Source organism: Pygoscelis adeliae, unplaced genomic scaffold, assembly GCF_000699105.1.
Source record: "Pygoscelis adeliae isolate BGI_AS28 unplaced genomic scaffold, ASM69910v1 Scaffold10, whole genome shotgun sequence".
NCBI lineage: Eukaryota > Metazoa > Chordata > Aves > Sphenisciformes > Spheniscidae > Pygoscelis > Pygoscelis adeliae.
Window position 1 is genome coordinate 1831427 of NW_008824053.1, and position 17065 is coordinate 1848491.

At 36.9% G+C, this 17065-nt stretch overlaps 1 protein-coding gene across 1 annotated transcript; it reads right to left on the reverse strand.

Moving 5' to 3' along the window:
- Positions 1 to 7275: 7275 nt before the first annotated feature.
- SLC35A3 (solute carrier family 35 (UDP-N-acetylglucosamine (UDP-GlcNAc) transporter), member A3) lies at positions 7276 to 16972 on the reverse strand. Its single transcript, XM_009333747.1, is given in 7 exon segments — positions 7276 to 7897; positions 10229 to 10362; positions 10859 to 10977; positions 14195 to 14366; positions 15518 to 15640; positions 15721 to 15875; positions 16774 to 16972. Coding segments are annotated over 7 exon segments (981 nt in total). The 5' UTR covers positions 16961 to 16972; the 3' UTR covers positions 7276 to 7806.
- Positions 16973 to 17065: the final 93 nt, after the last annotated feature.

Consider the following 17065-nt stretch of genomic DNA (forward strand, 5'->3'; position numbering starts at 1 on the left):
AGGCATCGACCCTCCGAGCTACCCCCTCCCGACCGAGCCTAGAGGGTCGTTTTCTGCCCTCTCCTCCCCCCCTGAGCCGGCTGAGGGGCCTGGAGAAAAGGAGCCAAAAGAAGGCAGTTCTTGCTGGATATACCTGTTAGACATGGAAAGCCGTTTCTAGAGCCCAAGTACATAACCACAGACAAAACCCATCTTAAAAATCCAGCTTGGGGACATTCTGCTTTCTTACTCTCAAGTTTTAAACTTAGCTTATGAACGCTTTAACAACTTGAAAGGGGCAGGCCGCGTCAGGTTCTGATTTACCACACAGCCCGCAGGTAATAAGATAACAGGGATGGGCTTTCCCAAGGCATCATACCCGTTAGAGGAGAAAATCTTCTAGAAACGTGGTGTTATTAATTACTCTGTGGCTTATAGCTTAAAAGTCCTTCGCCGCTGATGTCTGGCAGCGCTAAACAGAGCAACATCTGTCCACATCCAGTACTGTTACACTCATGATCTCAGACAGAACTCTCCATGGCCACATCCACGTACCAGTGTTTTCTCTACGTTCTTCTTCACTCAGCCCCTCCACCTTCCAGCCCTCTTGCTGCATATCCCTATCTCCCCAGCTCCTGCGACGTCCCCGTTTCCCCCAAAACCTCAGCTGCGCATTAACATCTTCCCTGTCCATGCCGCGGCTGCCACCCTGAACCTCAACCCTAACACACAGAGCTGTACCCTAGCTCCCTCACACCACAGACGCCACTACGCTAACAAAGGGGTGTAAATCACTCACCACTGAAGATCATGTGGGTTTAAGTTAAACCATTAGCCTTAAGACCAAGCACCCTCTTATCATAATGCAGCTTTTAAAGAATTTAGCATTTCATGAGGTGTAGCCCTGCTCAGGCCAATGCATCTACTCTGGTCTCCCAGTGAGACAAGTAGGCTCTAGCTCGTGATACGAAATGTGGATCTACCGGGCTACCATAGGGGAAAAAGGATGTTTGCAGCCATTGCTGTTATCAGTCATTTGTTACAAGTTTTAGTAAGATATGCCGAGGATGTGGCAATTCTGCTCCAGGGTTTCTCACCCCTTCTGTTTGAAAAGGAGAAGGGTCCTAAAATTTTGGCATGGTTTCCAGTCTACTCCTTGGAGAGAGTGCTGTTACATTTTGGTGGGAAAGTCACACACAGGCATGTACACGACACGGAAGGAACTCACGTAAAACAGTTAACACAGCTACATCTCAGCAAAGACATTTTGTAACCTGGCTGATTAACCTTTATATTAGACCAACCCCTGTTATTGACGTCATTATCCCAAAACAGATGCATCTTAAATATCGTTTGCTCATGTAGGCTGAGCAGACGGTTCAACTAAGAATTCCTAAATTTAGAATAAACTCTAGATAAATGTGACTTGCTTTTGCAATTAATTTGTCATGAATTTCAGCCAGCTGCACCTTTTCAAAAATCAAATTCCACTTACCTGCGTTAAGTCCTGACATAATCCGCTCTGCCATTATTTAACTGAGACACAAATTCCTGACAAACTTTTAATCTCCTGAAGAAGAGAAACAAAAATTGTCTGTTACATCTAAACACTCGTAGTGTTCAACTCTCTATACAAAGTAAATGTATAATAGTACCTGCTAGCTGTAGAAGATACTACCATCTTTTTGGAAGCAGAATGAAAACGGGCAGAGTACTTGCCGTCTCCCCAAGGGAACCCCTTGATTCTAAAGCACAGACAGACGATGGTTTCAATGGTTTCAGTTAAGACTCCTACAGATTGCTTTGAGGCCAAACTCGAAGAACACTGTCCCCTGCATCCCAGTACTCTGTACCAGCTATGGTCTTTTGATTAGTTGAGGAATAATTCATTTCTGTCACCTAATGGCCTAAAAATTTCAGTTTGAGTCACGCTTAGTGATCACTAAGATCGGAGCGGAGTTGACAAAAGGAACTGACAGAAATGAAGAGTCCTGAAAATTGCTGGTGCATAGCTGGTGAAATGACCTGATTTTATTATATACATCTCTGGAAAGGACAGGGAAACATGTTATCCACCATCTACAGCAATGTGTTTGTGAACTCTGTTCAGGTCTTTGATATATTGTGAATTATAGCTATACAAAACCCCAGCTTCTAAATTGGAACACGAATCAACAGATTGTGTTGTATTCTAGAGGGTATATTGTATAGTACTTTCCACTGCTATTAAAATTAAATATTTAAAACGGGGGTGGGGGGGGCGGGCAGGGGAAGCTACTGAATCACCAGCTGCCTCCTGGTAACTTGTGGCAAAACTCTTCTAGAAAGGATTACAGTGTTTTACAATTGCACACCATACTATAGCTGGGTACTCGATACCCAGACGCTCCCCACCACCTCCAGTTCAGGAACCACAGTCCTGCACGAGGAGATCGGGGGTTTCAGACCAAAAGAGTGCAGAGACAGACAGTCACAAGAACACTGCTGGAATGCGCTTCACGAGAAGTCATGATACAGCGGTCAAAAAGAAGCACGTCTGAGACTGAGTCAAAATTAAATTTCTGGCAAAATTCAGTAAGCTGTATGTTAAAAGATCCCACTAACAAACATCTTACAATAGCTTTCTAGAGTTTATAGAAAATTATGCCGAAGATTATGTTCTGAAATAATAAAAGTTAATTAAAACATTGTTTTATTTCTGCTAAAGTATGCATAAGGCAAGCCTCTTCATTTACAAAGCTCTCAAACAGTTTTATATCATATTCTTAATAAAGCCGGTGCTGAATTTTAACCAGGTTATTACTGTAGTGACATTATCGACACATACAGGAGAAAAAAACCACAATATTTTACCTCAATGTGGATTAAAAAAAAAGACTGCATTAAGTCATGTAAGATGCATTCCATAGTTCAGCAGTGTTATGCAAAAAAAAAAAACAAAACAAAAACCAAACCGTTTCCAAACTGCCTGGAAACACCATATATTAGAATTGTATTTAGTGTCATCACACACAAATATCAACATCAACATATTAAAAAAATCCTAAGACTACCTTAAAAATTTTGCTACAAAGTTTGAATACATGATTTATATTTGGGCTCGTATATTTAAAATTAAATTTAAAATATATCGACAATAAAGACAAACTCTCAAAAATCTGTAAGTGTGTTACTCATGGCACCAAAGATAAACATATGCTTAGCATATAAGCAATTCTTACTGAGCTATAAATTGCTAATGAAGTGAATATAGCTAATTACAGTCAGAACGATGATGGAAGGTTGAAGGCAAGAGTTAAAAATGTCACGTCTACTCTTGGATGCAAATGTGCAGCAGACATTCAAGAATGAGCACTGAACGGCACCTCAGGACAGAGTTTTTTTGCTTCTAGAAAGAGTTATAAATTCACCTGGCGGGAAATAATTAGAAAAAGTTATAAATTCAACCGAACAGAAATTTGGATTCACAGTAACCAGAGCAGAAGATACCATCTGATTAATCCCACTTATTTTACTGCATTTTCCCCTGCATTTTTTCCAGTAAAAATATCTTAATTCTAGATATCTAAAAACATATAATGAGCTTACCTGAAAGAGTAGAACTCTTTAGCAACTTCCTGTGGAAAATAATCAGCATTAAAAACGAACAGAACAATGAAAACAAAGGCAAGGAAACACTTCTTGGCCTTTCTTACAATAGCTGAACACCATAGGTAATGATACACTACCACATATACGGTATAATACCGTGTTATAGATAAACATTACCTTTCTAATACACAAAGAAACCCTTAATGTTTTTTAATGTCTCATTCTTACAAAACATGGATTTCAGAGAAGAAAACAATGAATAGTCTTCCTCATTCACAATATCCAGCAAGAAACACTGTCAACAGGAGGAAAATGAACAACAACTTCAAATTTGGAAAATGACGATTGCTTAAATACAACAGAACATGCACGGCCGATAAGGAAATATATTAAAATATGAAAGTTACTGACAACAAAACCCAGAAGAAACGCCAACGTTTCATTTATCAATTTTAAAACAATTTAACAAAACCCATTACAGTCTTTTGAATTACAGCCGTAAAAATAAGTTAAGAACACAAAACAATTACGTACTTCTGAAAATCTGTGAGAGGACTGTATGAGTAACTGAAACACCAGCATACGCTACCACAGTAAGATTGCTCTTCTGAGGAAAAATAAAACAATAGTTCCTAAAAAGTTACAGTAAAAACCCCCAGGTGTTATCTTGTAGAAGTCGGTTCTAGAACATTAATCTAACCATTATTAAAGCAAACAAGAAGGAAAGTTTTCTTATAGTTTGTCTAAAACAAAGAAGTTGAATAGAACTGTAAAATTATCTGAGTTCTTTGAGAAAAAAGATTATTGGGCACTTGCGGATAGCACAGAAATACAACGTTTAAAGAAAAATTTATCTTACTTTATTAGACCCGAGATTTTTCACCACTGAACTGCTGATTTGTTTTGCTTTGAAGATCGTTCTAAGTTTATTGTTCTTTGACCATTTATTGTGCATCCCAGAGATTCTCAAATAAAACTACCAAATATCCAAGTATTCAATAAATACTAGTATACTCCCATTATGCAAGTCTTAAAAAAAAAAAGCAACCAATTCAAGTTATTGCAAATAAATACCTAGCTATAACTTTATAAATATTTAAATAAAATTCTGCTAAGTATAGGTTAGCCTCCTAAATATACAACTAAACTAACAAACCCATTGTCTAAAAATCAGAAAAACAGTTGAGAGAGACAGGTTTATTTTTGGAAAGTTAAGACTCCTAGATCGCATTTAGGGCAAACTCAAAGCACACTATCCCCTACTTCCCAATGCTCTGTGCTAGCTATGCTTCTTTGGTTAGTTAATGAGTTACAGACTTAAAACTGCCTTTTTTAAATTTCAAAATCCAGATACAAAAAGTATCTCAATGAGAAAATGTGCGTATGCTCTGAGATCGCGAAGGTTACAGAACTCAGTAAACCCTCCTCAAATCCCTTCTGTTCTCAAGAAACATACGCTGTCTTCCCTCCGTCTAGAATAACGCTTTTCAGCCTGGAGGGTCTCAGCCGAGAGTCTTTCCTTAGCCTGTAAAGGGCTAAGGGAAGAGAGCTAAAAATGCAAATTCGTATTTCCCTTCCAGCAACAAGTATATGACGAGATCTATCCCTCTACTGGAAAATTTAATGGAACTGTAAATTGAAAGCGTGGAAGAGTCACCCATCTACGGGCGGTGCAGTAGATCACTGTTTTCCAAAGCTGTATGACATCCTATTCAAAAGCAAAGAGCACGTACTCCTGTTCTCTCCTTCAGACTGATCCTTGTTGACAGCTACCGACAGGTACACCTGAAGTGCTAAAACGGGGGGTTATGTCACAGAACTCCAGCAATGTGGCGATTATTTGGCCTATTTGGTCCCTTCCTGTGCAACCAGCTTTAAAGTGTTCTCAATCCACTTCTTACATTTTTTGGAGAAATTCCTCGAGGAAGTAACCAATTGTATCACCTGAACGTTCCCACTACCGTGATTCATGAAATTAAAAGTACTATGGAGTAGGCCAAACTCCAATTCAGATATGACCACCAACACTTCTCAGATCATTTCAGAGTCACGCGCTTCCCGTTCTACACTAAGCGACGCTGCGAGCCACTGCTGTATGTATCTTACCTCGTGTGGTATTTCAGTGCCGAAATGACTAAATGCAATTTTTCAAAGATTTTGTCACATTGAGTGTTACAGGTAAAAGGTTTAATATTAACATAGAATGCCAATTTAGGGTAATAGGAGATAGTTTTGACTTCCGAGTAGCAGAGCTCCTGCAATTACGGCATGCTGGGACGGATTCACAATTCACAAAGCTTAGCAAGCCCTTGGCATAACTCTGAAACGTCTTTAATGTCTTGCTCTGATACGATAAACAAACAAAAAGTTGATAATCCATGTCATTGCCAACAGAAGGAAAACACTATTTTTACTTGGCTGACGTAAGTGGAATTTTTCCTTTCCCATTTACAGTACTTCATTAAAAAAATCTCAGGGCACTCGTACAGAATCTCCTTGTCAATCCACCACTAAAAGGTGGAAAAGAGGATGAGGTACTGTGGTGAACATTTTAAAAACACCTCTCTTCACAACGTGTTCATTAGCGCAAGACAGCACTGAGAAAGAGCGTGAGGGGGAAAAAAAAGGAAATCACACATTTTTACCACTTGCTGTTCTACAGGTAAGGGACTATTGATATGTTTTTGTATAGATCTTTACCTTTACAAGTGTAACGTGGCTAAGAAGTCACTCTACGTTAATATCCATTGTGAATAGGTCTCCTGAAAACAAGTGATTTTTAAGACAGCTTTTTTCGTTTATTAGTTCTGGCATTTTTTTTGGTGTTTCTGGCTATATGCAAATACTTCAACAAGTGAAGTGTTCGTAACAGTATAACTGATCTAAGTTCTAATCGCATCTAGGTTTCTTTGCGAAGCTTTTTTTTGGTTTTAAACAGTATGCTTTTATATTTACCTATTGCACAATTAATTACTTTTTTATCATGTTTCCTATTAAAGTAATTCCACTAGTAGACGGAATAGCTCCAGACAACCCATTTCTGGCTCAAGGAGTTCCAGAACAAAATAATAATAATAATAATAAAAGAAATTCTCTAATTAAGCCATTACATAGAAATGTACTGAAAGCGCCTTGGAGAGTTCATGAGTAAACAACACTCGTTTAAAAAACACCTCTGTAATAAAGTACAGTACAGTATACAGATGATATACCATAATAGCTCCAGATGGAGCTGTTACAGACAACAATAATGCATTTAAAATGTTTATTATGGGCTTTTTTTTTTAAATTGTGGTTAAAAAAATCCCCAGAGGATATTTAAAGCATAAAAACAACTTTAAAGGTTCTACCAACGAGTTGATTTGTAATCAATAAAAATAAAAAGAATGAACATCACATCCGAGCAAGCACTCCATCAGAACCCTACTCTTAGTGCCAGGCTAGTGCAGTAACCTCCGGCCTGTGTTCACAGAGTTACTGCGTCTCTTGGAACACTACAGGCTATCCTGATGAAGGCTGGAGTACCACCACAGATTTCCAGCTTTCACTCGGAATTTCTGCCTTTGTGTACTTAGGTGAGAATGTTAACATTCTTACAATAGTTTTATATAAGCAACAGAACACAGATTTCTGTTATTAAATCAGCCTTCTAAAAATATAAAAATATTTGATATTGTGAAAGTGTCTTTCAATCATACTTCAATCTTCACAGTTTTAATAAGGAATATCTAATTAGAACCATCACTTTAGAACTATGATGTGTATTCAGCTGATTTCATGTAAACAGACAAACAGTTAAAAACATATTTACTAAGATTAAATATAGTCAAATTGCAAAAACATACAATCTGACAATGTTGTCATGTGCTCTTTCAAAGAGTGCATAGGACATTATTTCTGCAGCAGTCAATACAGTAAATTCTTTTGACACAATCCCAGTCAAAGCTGTAAACATTCCTAATTGCAGTTTCTTGGAAACTTTTTGTTCCTTTCAAGTTTTTATTAGCAAGTTGCACTGGGCATTCCCCCTGCCAGTTTTTGTTTTGTTTTCAGTTACAAACAGTATCATCGACGACCTTTAACCCATCTGGCTGTTCAAAACTACTCATAAGCATTTCTTCAACAGATTCAGGGCAGTAATCCTTTCCTTGCAGTGCACAATGACACTTCCCACACACCATCGTTAGCAAGGCCCCCAGTGCATGGTCTTGAGAAGCAGGCTGATGAGGAAGTCTGCTACGCTTTAATGGGATTTCCTGCAGGTTTGGGATCATAACCGTATAGGAAAGTAGCTGCTATTACAAGGACGGCTCCGAAGAAAAAGACACTGAATAGAATAGGGATGGGGGGAAAAAAAAAAAGTTAGCTCGTTTTAGTTGATGCAATTTTATTTATGTAATACAATCAAAAGAACGGACTTCTTCCTGTGGGAACACAGAAAGATAAATTATATCTGTCCACTTTACAAAGAACAAAATAATTTGCATATATATTTATTATAGAAGGATGCAGGAATAAGTTGAAATAAGAAAATTACATCCACAAAATAATGTATAATTATACTGACATATTCTGAAAATTAAAATTATAGCTCCATGAAACAATTGTCAAAAGTAATCAGACCAATCCTCCCCCCCCCCCTTTTGCCTAAAGCTCTGTGCAAAATGCAAGCAGAAGCTAAAGAAGTGCAACTACCGTGGTTACCCAGCCATTTTTAACATCTTGCGTACATCATGTTGCTGGACTTGTGTCTGCTTTGAAGCCCAAAGCTTATGTCAAAACAAATTACTGTTGCCCAAGAACCAATCTGCAAGTCAATGTAATCTAATTTTTGGCAGATACATAAAGATTTATATAAGGAAAAGATAATAAAGGCATCTTTTGTATTGTGACATATGGGCCTTTCAAGTTGTTTTGATAGTTAAAAGTCTGAAACAAAATATCCAAAGCCAACAGACAATCAGCATACATTTTCGAAAAGAACCTTGTCATAAAGACATGACAAAGTTGACAATTTGATCTTCTGAACCAAACACTAAAAAAAACTGTGGCACATGACATGATAATACTTCAGAGAATACAGTTAGCCTACTTCTGCACATGACCCACTGCAACACATTCAAGCACTTAAGTATTTTACATCTATCATCCCCATCAAAAATGTTTGTTTAAGCGACAGGAACAATTACTCAGTTTCAGTTCAAATAAATTCAGTTGGTATAAGCAAGCTACTGAAGATTAAGTTTGCTTAACTCAAGTTAATCAAGTTTTATTAAATGAGATGGCTTCAAGTTCTACTTGCTGCTAGCTGGCTCCATCTCATTTAATTATTTACCGCTGTTTCCATTTTCACCATGTTTGCAGAAGCTGTTAAGTTACTTATTAATTTTCCATTTGAGCACACAGAAATTCTTAAACCACTTTCTACATTTGTTTTAATAGGACAAGTATAGGCTACTTATAATTTAAGTTGAATGTCTTCCACTTTTTAAGCCTAAATAGCTGTTCTACTTCCTTTTTTGAATGTTTAAGTAAAATCCTGCTAATGTTGCAAATACTACTTTTAGATAAAAAGATCTTTCTTTGTATCAGATACAAAAGTTGTAAATATTATTAAAAATATTTTTATACTATGATTATGTGTAACACAGGGGAGGAGTGTAGGTCAATTGTAAGCAAAATCCTATTAATATATCTGGAAAGTTGGAGTATTACTTCTACACTCCATGTATTGGAGTATTACTTCTACACTCCATGTATTAACACGCACTGCCAAGACAAGCACTATTCCAGAACCTTACCCAAGTACAAAACCCGCAGTGCACAGTGCTACTAAAATCTGATTCACAAAATGTCAGCACACAGCATATTGGGCCTAGAAGCACATAGCAAGCCTTTTTCTCGCTTTCTCGGTTGAGTGTTTTCACTAATAAATATGGTATTGTTTAGAAAAAAGCTCTGCCTTTGGGCTTCTGGGTGTCCTCGGGCAACTAATTGCTATAGCGTAACTTCCACGTGTGTACGATCGCAATTATCTCTTTTAGAGACTGTTTTGAGATTGGATGAAAACCCGTATAAAGAGATGATCGCCATTATCATCGTTCAGCCCTAAGTCCTCTTGCAACGAGGTGACTTGTGGAAGATCTGTCCATTTAGAGGACAAAGAGACAAGAGGAGACAGGCAACCCCTTTGTCACGGTCTTACTCAGAACAGCCAGCAGATGGGAGACCAGTGCAAAGAGCAGAGCCAAAGGCAGGGCAAGGGAAGCGCCAGCACCCAAGAGGACTGGCTTCAGCATGAAGGCAAAGTAGGAGCTGAAGGAACTGAGGGAGGTCGGGTAGGGAGGAGAAGGAGAGAAAGGGACAGAGAGCCGGCTAGAGAGTGGTTCGTCAAAAGCCAAGACTTCAGATTCAGTTATTCCTGACCTGTGGGGGGCTGTATCTTACAGAAAATTTAATCTTGCCAACTATACTGAAAAAATTAAGTATTTGTTATGGTATGTGATGAAACTAAACTTTTATGTGCAAGTTGTATCTAAACATTCTAAAAGCGTGGCTTGGACTGTTTTTTTATTTATTTTTTGCAGTTATTATCTGGCAAGCATTAAGTTTTCAACTACTTTTCTTTTTTTCAGCATACACGGAAAATAATTCTTACCTTGTAGGGACAAAGTCTTGCAGCCAGAAATAGGAGATCAACGTTGACAGTATAATAGAGAGAGAAGTTGCAAATCCCTTTAAAATGTTGTCTGCATATTTTATAACAGCAGCAATCACCAGCCCTCCAAGTGCCTGAAAAATATTGAGGTTTGGGTTTGCAACCTGCTAATTCCACTGAGAGCAGCTATTTTAACAACATGTGCTTACTTTAGGAAAAACTTTTATCTACGTTTAGGAGCATTACATTTATTTTATGTTACGGATATGCACCGTTGAAGATAAATACTGGAAGAGTTCTTCTTTCCCCATTAAAGAAACTGTTGATCATGCTACCATCATTAAATTAGTGGAAATGCTTGTACTATACATTTTTAGCCACAGGAGGAAGGGCTTTTTTTTTTTTTAAAACATTGCAAAAGAAATAACACTTACATGCTTTTATGTTGCACAATACTTAGTTATATATTTGCTATATATTTTCCAGGTTTTTATTTAGAAGTTTATTCTAATAGTGATAGATCAGACTTTTGACTACAGAATTCTCAGTAGCTTCAACGGCACTCATTGTTTCCCCACTCATTTATAGAAGACTAAAATTCACAGAAACATGTGACACAAGGTATCTCACCTGTAAAACAACAACTATCCAAGTAAGTTTATTGTATCCTTGAAAAAATCCATTCTTTGACAGTTGTTCTCCGTCATAAATGTATACACCCATCAGTCCAAATATGCTACCAAAAAATCCTGAAAGTACAAGATTGATTTAAAAGCTTCAGGTGAAAAACATGCAAACAGGTTCCTTGTCCTCAAGGACTGCTCACATATATCCGATTTTAAAATAGGACTGCTACTTGCAATACCATCACGTTCAAATGCAGTCAGTGTTCAGACAGATACTCTCTTTTAAAAGCTTTTTTCCACACTTATAACAACTTTTGACTGTTTCCGTTAGGACATTCTTATATACTTATCTTCCATTGCTTTCTACCGGAATGGGGTGATTTTTGTTTATGGCATATAGCAAAATTCACTTAAACACAATTTCAGGTTTCCCAAAACTAGTCATGACTGAAGGCTGAAGTCACACTATAACCTGGAGAGAAAAACAGGGAAGACTTTCAGTGGAGGAGATGGTCGCTGACGTAGCAAGAGCGGGACTTATCAGTTCGCCAATTCAGACAAGGATCTTGGAAGTGGGATTCTTCTGAACCAGTCTCAAACACCACGAATGTTTACTAGTAGAGACTTAATGTCAAAAGAAGAAATTGAGATGAGATTAAGTTTTATAATTTGGTGAGTATAGTGTTCTTCTATCAGACAGCACACTTTTCCTAATCCCCTCAGGCATGGAAGTAATGCAAGCACCTCCTCTGTGACGGATGGAGGCTCTAGTCCTGAGCAGAAAAGGGAACATTTTTTCCATTCCTTTTCTGTGAAAAGCTGACCTCTATTTTCATCGTGTTTCTTTGCATCTGAAAAGGGCGACATTGTTCTGAACAAAATAAAACCTTCCGTTTGACAAGAAATAATTCTTTTTGTAGACATAATTAAAAATTTAGGTTTCATTCAGATTAAAGCAATTACTTCTATTTTCCAATTGATCTGCTAAAATAAATAAATAAAAACAACTATTCATACACCCCTAATATGATACTGGTATGCATTAAAAACTGAATTTTGCAACAGTTATTCAAATATGTTTTCCAATTTTTTCTACAGTTCTAATAATTCTCTACAGATATGAAAACTAAAACCAGGTTGGACGTATGGTTTTTGTTGTTTGTGTTTTAAGAAAAGCTCTATTTCAAACCTCTTGCTTATGACTGACTTGCTCCTGAATGATACACAGTGTCTTAAGCGGGCAACTATCTTGCACTTGCAGAAAGGATACACTAACGTATTTTTGAAATTGTGATTTCATGTTTTAAATATTTTCTAAAAGCTGTTATCAGGAAACCCTCTATGCAATATCACAAAATTAATTTCAATTTTGAACTGAAAACAACCTTAATAGTAAACAGTCTACTGAGTTTTGTATTGAGGCAAATTAAGCTCACTGACAAAAAAAAAAAAAAAATCAGGTAATTCGATTCTCACTATTATTAGACATTTATGTCTTCATATATCACAGTCCTAGTTATTCATTACCTTGAACAGTTTGTGTTTAGACGCAGTCTGTTCTGATCTCATTGTTTTCACAAAGCAATTACTGGAATATTCAACATATGACCAGGCCAACTATCAAACTAGTGAACTCTTTTTTTTTTTTTCCCACACATACTTTTGTGCACTGTAGAAAAATCTGAAGAATGTTTTAGAAGAAATCATTGATTTTTCAACAATTACGAATGTTTAACTGGAAATTGTTTCAGATATCTGCATTGCTGCCCACCAAAGCGCTTTTAGCATGGAAATTGAGAGTAGTAATAATCAGCTTTCCTTGGCAACGGATTTTACATTGTAGCTCCATCCAGAGCCACAAATCTTACCTTAAATCCTGGACCAAGCCCCAGCCACCCACTCTTCTCTGCCTCCAAAATTCCCTAACATAACCTTTCCTGATGTATCCCCTACACCCTGTTCAAGAAAACTTAGTTTTAATATACACAACTTCAATAAGTACCAGCAGATAGTACGTAGAGGTTTAGATCCCCTTCTCTATCCTCAAGTTTCAAAACATTATGGACATGTAAAAATATTAAAATATAATCAAAATGCAGTCCTGCGTTTTTAACTGAAACCATTTATAATTAAAAGACAGCAGCAGGAAAAGAAAGGAAAAAATATTGCTTGTATTCAGACATTTTGGACCATACCAGTTTTTGACCAACTATGTAATTACAAAAAAAACTACACCACCTCCTGGTTTTTATGGTACTTCGTTATATTCTACCAGACTCAGTACACAGCCCTGATCCACTAAATCATCCTCATGACTTAATTCTACAGTACCGTGGATTTGATCAAGAGTCCGTTCTAAGGTGCTGGAAAGTTCAAATTCTGCTGAAAGCATTTACTCAGATATGCAATAAATAATTATTGCCTACAGGTGAAGACTAGAGGGATTCCAGTAGAGAAAGAAGGGCAACTCTAACAATAAGTTCTGTTTCTGTTGCAAAACAGGAACAAAAGGATATTGCTGATGTCACATTTCCAACCCTATCAACTGGACAAGATTGCTTTGGGGTGAGGGAAAACTCATTCAGGAAAATGGATCAACTCTGTCGCCATTAATATCTAGGGTCTAGAAGACCCAGAACTACTTTGGAAATAGAAGGTATTCTCTTACTGACAATAGGTAAGGGCATTAAAATAGTTAAGATGAATTGCCTTTTGCATATGCCTCTCTCCAGTGATTATACAGACAACTGAAACCAACTGACCTTTGTACTGAAATAATTCATTCCCTCATACATTACCTCAACTTCATTCACAAAGCAAGCAGGTTTTTTTGCATTAAAGGTGCCAACCTATAAAAACCTGCTTACCCAGACATGAGAGAAAAAAAAGTTAATTTTAAAACATCTCAAAACATTTAGAAACATATTTTTATTGTTCCTATATTCTCTAAAAAAAGTTAAAAAAAAAGGAAAAAGGAATACTATCTATATTTATCAGATCTTATGAATTAGTGCAAAAGACTATCATTTTTAAACACAGAGGATACAAAGAATCCTGCATAATATAACATTCTTTAGAAAATTTTAAATACAAATTCCATCGACAGATTCTGTACAAACTTACAGACACTCTATAAGCAAGTTAAATCAAGAACTAGGTTGAGATCAGAAAGCAACTGCTAGAATTCTATCTAGCAGAGTTTATACTCTTGGTTTTAAAAGTATTTTTATGGAGAATACTAAAATGTTGGTGATATTTTTTATTTATATATATATTTTGCACATTTATCTTAATTCTTCAGAACGCAGTATCTCCAAGAGATGACTAAAATTAAACTTACCAAGCTGAATGTTTCTGATCCACACAGACTGCTTAGTTTCCTTTAAAATTTTCTCAAAATAAACCCCAGCAAATCCACTAGAAAAGCATGCTATCAGAACTGCGATCAGGCCTACAAACTGACATCATGCTGAATGTTCCTTAGCAGCTGTTCCTTGAGAGTCTGAAGGCCACTGGATGTAAAAACAATTATACAAATTCACTGATAAAATCAAGTCATGAGCATCTATAAAATGCAAATTTGTTTTCTAACAACAGTAACAGTTACTAAAAACAATCACATGCCTGTCAAGTTTTGTACCTTGCACCATAAATACTTTTAAAGGACTGCAAAGCCATAATTTTTCTTTCTACGTATTTGTAAGGAGTAAAATTGTGCCTGAACTGGGAGAATACCCATCAATTTAAACAGGTCCAGGATTCATGTTTTGTAAGCCGGAACTGTTTCTGAATCCCAGCATGACTCACGGTCATTCACAGTCACCAACTTTTGCCACCCAACAGTTAGTTACCTTACAAATGTAAGCACAGTTAGAAACCCATTTACAGCAGCTGGTTTTAAGATGGGGTGAATTGTCTTTTGCATGTGCCCCTCTTCAGTGATTGTGCAGATGACTAAAACAAGCTGAAATTTATGAAGCTAAATCCTGCAATACATCTAATGCTAACAGAATAAAATGCAATGCCATAGACAAAAACATACTGAAGAGTCTGTTAATTACTCTCAGAATGTTTTGTTCTCATTTTCAATTATTAAATTTGAAAATTCTATAAAATTTAATCCTCCAAATTTTTTCAAATCCTTAAGTTTTAAAATAAAAATTTCTAGGATATGCTAAAATCTGCTAAAAATTCTTAGAATAGTCTCATCCCATGATCCTGCCCTCTGAAAACTACAAACTCCTGTACCTGCACTATTTAGAACAGAGACCAAGTTTGCCTCTTGAAACAGTTCAAGTAAATTTGCCATGCTGGAACCGTATCACAAGGTGAGCAGCAGGATTGTGCTGGCACAGAAGATCAGTGAATCCCTAGTGTCTGAAGAAGCATGCTAATAAATACTGCTCTCACTGTTATTTGCAGGTTGCTCCAGAGGCCCCGTCACATGCTACGGTAGAGCACTGGGACACAAAAGAGGTGTTATCTTCGGCCTTTGAACGTTTCTGGTGTCCTCCAGCCCTGGCCAGCTGTGATTCATAGCTCCTGACCACACTCTGGCACTCGTGTGCAGCTGGTAGAATCAGAAAGCTGTATAACCAGTACAGATATCCATGTTCCTTGAATAAATACATTAAGTAAACACAAACCACCTGTTAATATTTACCTGCACAAATGCCACTCCCGTCATCAATATCACTAATGAAAGCCACTGGTATACACCCAATTTCTTGCTCAACATGGACACAGAAAACAATGCTGTGGTAAGAATTTTCAGTTGGTATGTAACCTAGAAGAACCCAGAAGAGTTACTACCACATAATTCATGGGGTTTTTTGAAACTTACAGAGAAATCCAAATGTACAATACCTGGTATGTGGCTGCATCTAGGTTTGACAATGCTACATACAGCAAGTTATTCTGAAGAGTATAAATTCCTGAAGGAATAGCAAGTTTAAGAGTTTCCATGGGTTTATTAAGGATTTCATCATGTAGCACTCTGTTCAGAGTCTGTAAATTGCACTCTACCCAAAGAAACAATAAAAGAAATAGACATTTACTAAAAGGAGGAAAAAAAAAAAGAGATGTAGCAATGTTCTGTTCTTAAAGATTGTTGCCCCCTTTTTATAGCTATCACTGCTATCAAGACCTCAAAATACTATCTATGTTTGTTTGACTTTCATAAGCCTCATATATGTAAGAAAAAAAGGCTGCAAAGTGTCTTCCTGTAGCCTGGAATATCAGAACTAGAACAATTATTCAAAATACTTTAAGTAAAACTCATTGAAACCATATCAGTACTTGAAGATGATATGTTAAGGAGTATCACCTAAAAACTGCACATTTAGAAGCCTACAGAGTCATCAATATTTATGCATATACAATGATATTTTCAAGCTGTTGAAGATCAAACATATATGTCAAGGAACCAGATAAATTCAGTATAAGATGTACAAAATAAGACCTAGAGTAAATCTGAATATACTTTTTTTGAGCTTAAAACTCTGCTTCTTCCTGTAGTAATGGAATTGCTTCCTCCCTTCTGCATCTACTGTTTATTATAGGCTTCTAAATTGTCATTCATGCTTTGGACACACTTAAAGCTTTTCATTTTTTCCTACTTCTACATATGAATTTCTTAAAATGCCTGAGCAAACACAAGCTTCAAGCTGTTAGTAGAAAATTTATTCTTGCGCTCCTCAGTATCCACATTCTTTAAAGAGAACCCTCTTCAGCAAGTATACAGTATCTTGTATCGTGTGATGAGGAGTGAAGTATGATTAGTGTCTTTCCAAGACTATTTCCTACACGAGAAGGTAAATGCTTTGTTGTATGCCTGTACTCACATGGCTGCTTTGCAGTTGCCACTACAATACAGCATATTGATTAGGAAAATTACTTGGTGCAAAATTTGACACATACGGCTGTCTTTGTAGACCAACAGAACACAGGCCAAAATCTTCAGAAGTTCAGCAATAACTACTGCAGTAGAGGATAAGTAACGAGGTCCTTCTTCTTTCAGTGTCCGAGAATAACGCATGGTCAAGACTAAACTTGTGGTCTGAAAAACCAGGATGCCCAAGGAAAGGTATTTTAAATTGGCAGACATTTCTTGACTTTTCTTCTTCCTGAAACAGAAAAAAAAAACCCAAACAAACCCAGGCTTAAAAGGTAATATTGCAGATAGATGTTTCCCTTGGGAATCAACATATTA